Below are 5,094 nucleotides of genomic sequence, written 5' to 3'. Positions count from 1 at the left end.
TTGAGTTACTACAATTTTTATTTTCTTCTGAACGGATCCTAAGTTATGACAACTAACAGCTTTGAGATTTTGGAGTTTTGTCCTGTCCCTCGCCCTTCAGACAGGGGTTTGTAACCCATCAGTCACTCTCCACAGCTGGCGCTGGAGCAGCTGTAGCTGCGCTTCGAGGAATTATCTCAGACTTTTCTTTTTTTTCCCCTGCATGTTTAACCATGAGCATTCCTCCCTCTGCTACTGCAGGCCCTCCCCTTTCACACCAACCAAGTCCTGCTCACAGCCTCCTTGCCTTATCCCCCCGCCCCAATTCAGCACAAGCTCTGACGTTTGGTTAGCTCAATTCCGCCTCAACTTGTACTGGACAATGAAGCTCGAACGTGCCGGCCAGACTGCCTGCGTATTGCCTCTTTCCCCACTTTTCTGTTAACATCTGGCACGCTCCTTTTACATTTTGCACAGTGAGGCAGAAGTATTAGATCGGCTCTCTACGCAATGCAGATACATCTCGGATTTCACAGTTATTGGCCAGAATTGCTAATACTGTAGTTAAGCTGCTATTGAGCTAATACCCTTAAATGCAGTAGCTTAAACCAACACCAATTAACACGGAAGAGGATCTAATGCTGCAGTTTTCCCCAGATGCTTCTGCTTTTTTTCTCGACATGGTCACAGTACTTGTGCACTGCTAACTTCTTTCCTATCAGTACAAACCAGCACTCTCTTCTTTCTCGCCAGCTGTTCTTTGCCAAAGAGTGAATTTTCACCTGCACGCTTTTGTTTCCTCGCTTCCCAGCTGAACTATGACCTCGCAGCCAAAAGACCCCCTGCTTAGGTTGCTGTTCCCTTTCTTAGGTCAGATAGGAAAGAACTCAACCATGTATTAAAATAGGAGCTTGCTAAGTCCTTGCTCACGGCTCGCCCAGTTTCCCACTGCCGCTCCAAGGGCTTTACGAGGCAACACCGCCCACCCCATCCACAGGGAAGGAGCCTCCCTCCCCCCCAGCACAGAACCAGGGGAAACATCTTTCTCTTCTGAATTAGAGTTGGCTACCAGTTAACTTCCGGGTTTAGATTTTGCAGTGAGGACAGAAAGTGTTTCATCGTGCTAACCCAAGTTTTCTGGAGACCTTTTATATAAAATTATTGAACTGAATGTCCTCCATAAAATTTATCTTCATTATTTCCTTCCGGAAGAAAGAGGAGGAATAGGGGGGAAAAAAGGAAACAGAATATACAGGTTTGTTTTCTTCTTGTAAAAGGCTAATCCAGGGAGGGTAAAAGTTTAATTATCTTAGTGTAAATAGCATGTTTGTTTAGTGCTCTCCTGTGTATTTCCAAATTAAGTAAGTAGAGCAATGCTGCTGTTTACATCTGGATTCCCAAACCTCCCCACACCTACTTGAGTTAACAACAGATTGCAAACTCTCTCAGACTAAATATAGGGTGGGGGAAAGGACTATTTTTGCTCAGTGAATGCCTCGAGACCAAAAAGCGCTTACAGCGTAGTATACTATAAATCAGTTTGTGGAAAAAGTAAATACATGCTGTCACTGGTGTAGGCAGAAGCAAGCAGGGAATATTATGCCATTGCTCATCTTTCTACCAATATGCAATTAGTTCTAACACTGTATTTCCAAATAAGATGGTTTCCTTGAAGTTATCTGGTGTTATTTCATTTAACTGAAAATGCACAGTGAAATATACAAGTAGAACATGCCTTTTTTTTTTTAAACTACTGACCATTGCTACTTACAAATAATGTAAATTATTATTCCACCAATTGTAAGGAAATGTCTTATACAGAAGAGCAAGATTTTTAATCCAAGTAAAAAGATAAGTTACTTACATAGCTTAGACTGCTTCTGAACTGTGATTTTATTTAGTTTCACACAGACAGAACAAAAATGGAAATCCTTCAACTTCACAGTGTATATAAATTACGTGAAGTTACTCTGCAGCTGAAATCTGACAAAGGCTATGGATATCACCCACCTTGCACAAGCAAAGCCTTCACCTACTGTTTAAATATTCCTGTTTTACAAACAGCACAATTAACAGTAGCACTGAAGGACACATTTGCTCAGAGAACAGCTGATAAAAATATTTTCCTGTATGTAAATGAGATGCAATTACAACTTTGCTACAACGAACTGTTCTGTTTATAATGCAAGTTAAAGCAGTCCCGACACCCTGTCATTAATCCTCTGAGACCCTGTAATAGGAGACATCAGTTCCCAGATGTTTAATAGGAGGTCATTCTTAACTGTGTACATAGTCATATACATACATACATGAAACAAAGAAAGGCTTGTACACCGACATAACAGATTCACTATGAATTTCTCGCTTGGATTTGCTAGGAAAACCAACATGATTTTTAGGCACCTCACACATTTACAGGGAAGACTGCCATTTTTGGACCACCTTCTCCCAAATCTCTATTAGACCACGGATTCCTCTACAGCAGACTATGAATCGCCTCTTTCATTGCCAGTTTGTTTTCTTTCTGGATCAAGAGAACTGCCTTCAAATAAAATTTTGTTTCTCATTCCTTCTTTAAGCATTCTTTGCCGGATCCTGTGTTGCGCCAAATTGTACCTGCAGTAAAACCTAGAGGAGGGGATAAAAGGAAAACACAATTCTCTGCTTTATAAGAGTGACAGTATCAAATCAGTTATTCAGCCAGTTGAAAAGTTGAAACCACATATAATAATGCTAGTAAAATTAATTATGAAATGATGCATAATAAAAATACTAGGGTAACAGCTATTTCTTTAAGGCAAACATTATGCAGCCTCTGTGGAGCTGGACATACAAGTCCAATGGAAAACACTAATTTCTGTAATTTGAATCTTAATTTCATGACCATTTGGTATGCTGCCTTTATAATTAGGACAGAAGGATGGCATATGTGAAGGAAAAAAGAAAGAATTAGGAAAGACGGAAGTAACTGGGTGGTTTAATCTCTTAGGATTCAAGAAAACAATAGCAAGTTAAAAAAAAAATACTAACATACAAATTCAAAAGCATTGAACACTTTTCCTTTAAAAAAATAAATATTTTTGGGAGAAGGAAGAGGATGCTCTGCTAGGCAAGTTTTTTATGGAGTTTCAAAAGCACTGTGAAAGGTCACATAGGGATCATGTTGTATAAAGCAGCCAACATAGGTCTGTCAAAATTCAAGAAGCGTTCTACATACCAGTATCCTAACATTGTGCAAATAAAGCCACCGACTGCAAAGTCACAAGATCTTCTAACTCTACCTGGAAGAAAAACAAAAATCCTCAAAAAAATCAGAGAAAAAAAATCTTGGATGACTTCCCATTATTAATAAAACCTAACAGCAAATAGGAATTAATTTTTCCTCACAAATAAATATATAAAACCCAGAAGGATTAAGTACTTACTAGTTGCTAAAAAATGTCCAAGACCCACAACTAAAGATCCCACGGAGCCATAGAGTACGGATTCTCGTGAACATGGGACACTTTGAACATCAAGAAATCCTAGGAGTTTAAAGGACTGGAAGAAAAAAACCCACACCATAAATTAAAAAAGTTACTTCTGTAGAAGTCTATGATGCCAACTGAGCAAAAAGTGAACACGCACACTCTATATCTGAGCAGAAATGAACATGCGCAACTGTATCAGGAATGATTTTGGAACTACTAACTTGGACAACGCCATTTTGTACAAACCTGTTGATCCATGCTTTCTATTGAATCTTATAAAAGAACTATTTTGTATTTTCCCTTTACATTCCCCATAAAAGGAAGGGAGAAAACCCCTAAGAATCCAGGATCTCTGTTCAAAACCAACATACATCAGAACAAACAGCTAAGGTTACAAACTTATGCAGTTAGTTATGCCATGTAGTTTCAATATATGAAAAGGCAAATATGCTTAAAAAAAAGTGAAATTACTGGAGAATGTGCATGTAGTAGAGAACCTTATGCTCAGCATTGAATAAAGAGATTTATAAACCAGTAATTTTTAATCTAATGCTATGTATAGGCAGCGGCTGTCCACAGACATTCTTCTATATACAACCCAAGTTTTTAAATGAACCTACTGGTAAAAATTATTCAAACTATTTCATACTCTGTCTCACATCTATAATCTACCAGTTTTCTATTTAATTGTCAAATGGTTTATGAATGTGGCATTCATAAACCCAACTGTGAACTGACAAGTATGTTTTTCATTTCAAGGATGCCTACACTGGCTTCTGTATAACCTGTCTTCTAACTTGAATACAGCTTGTATTTCCCACCTGACAAACACCCCTGCAAATGCACACTGGCACCTCCAGCAGGAGTGGGAAATTACATACAAAAAGGCCTCAAGACGACTTGGGTCAGCATCAAGGTGGCTGCACCGTGCAGTAACATCAGCACATTTTTCTGCTATTAACTCTTTTGTTAGGGATGGTGTAAGAATTCATCTTCATTCTACTGTGTTTAAATCCTTAGACCATTAAATACCACATGTGCAACTGTACCAACTAAAACCTTGAAAGATTATTTTTAAATGTTTTAAATTTTTCATACTTGGCCAAAGTAGATTTTTAAGATGGAGTACTACAGTCAACTATTTGTGGAGGGCTAACAACTCTGTGAGACAAGTCATTGTGAAACACATCTGGCTGCGGCAACACGGGATGGCAACCATCTGACAACAGCTGGATTTGTACGCAAGTATGGAAATCCCCATCAATAATTTTATCTACCTTCCCTATGGATGACCATCAGCTGTTTCCACATAATCCCTGTGTACAAATGAGACAAAAAGGATTTGGTCTATGCTGGGTCTAGTCTCCTAATGAGTAATTTCAAGCGCTCTCGTATGGAAGAAGACACTTGATATGTTGCTGTTGTTGGCTGAGAAGGTATCCCTGCTACGTCTGTGCAGCATGATGCACCCTTTTAAAATAGTATTTCACCTGTTGCTATACTTGAAATCACTTGTTGTGACTCTAACCATTGCTAAATACTGGCGTTACGAAGGCTCAAGTGTCACGACAGCGTTTCACCCACAAAGAGAAAGCCCCGTAGAGGGGCCCGTGGAAAAACAAAGAGAAACCCCCCACCCCACCCC

The 5,094-nt window shown here is 39.2% G+C and overlaps 1 protein-coding gene across 1 annotated transcript in view; it reads right to left on the bottom strand.

The window, feature by feature from the left end:
• Window positions 1–2,248: 2,248 nt before the first annotated feature.
• LOC104294095 (cytochrome c oxidase protein 20 homolog) overlaps window positions 2,249–5,094 on the bottom strand; it is a 24,057-nt gene continuing 21,211 nt past the window's right edge. Inside the window, exons 3-5 of the mRNA XM_009893660.1 lie at window positions 3,405–3,519; window positions 3,197–3,260; window positions 2,249–2,607 (exon numbers count right to left, since the gene is read on the bottom strand). Coding sequence (XP_009891962.1) covers window positions 2,466–2,607; window positions 3,197–3,260; window positions 3,405–3,519 — 321 coding nt within the window. The 3' untranslated portion in view covers window positions 2,249–2,465. The remainder of the gene's footprint in view (window positions 2,608–3,196; window positions 3,261–3,404; window positions 3,520–5,094) is intronic.

This window comes from Charadrius vociferus, unplaced genomic scaffold, assembly GCF_000708025.1.
Source record: "Charadrius vociferus isolate BGI_N301 unplaced genomic scaffold, ASM70802v2 scaffold309, whole genome shotgun sequence".
NCBI lineage: Eukaryota > Metazoa > Chordata > Aves > Charadriiformes > Charadriidae > Charadrius > Charadrius vociferus.
This window is presented reverse-complemented; position numbering and strand designations above follow the sequence as displayed.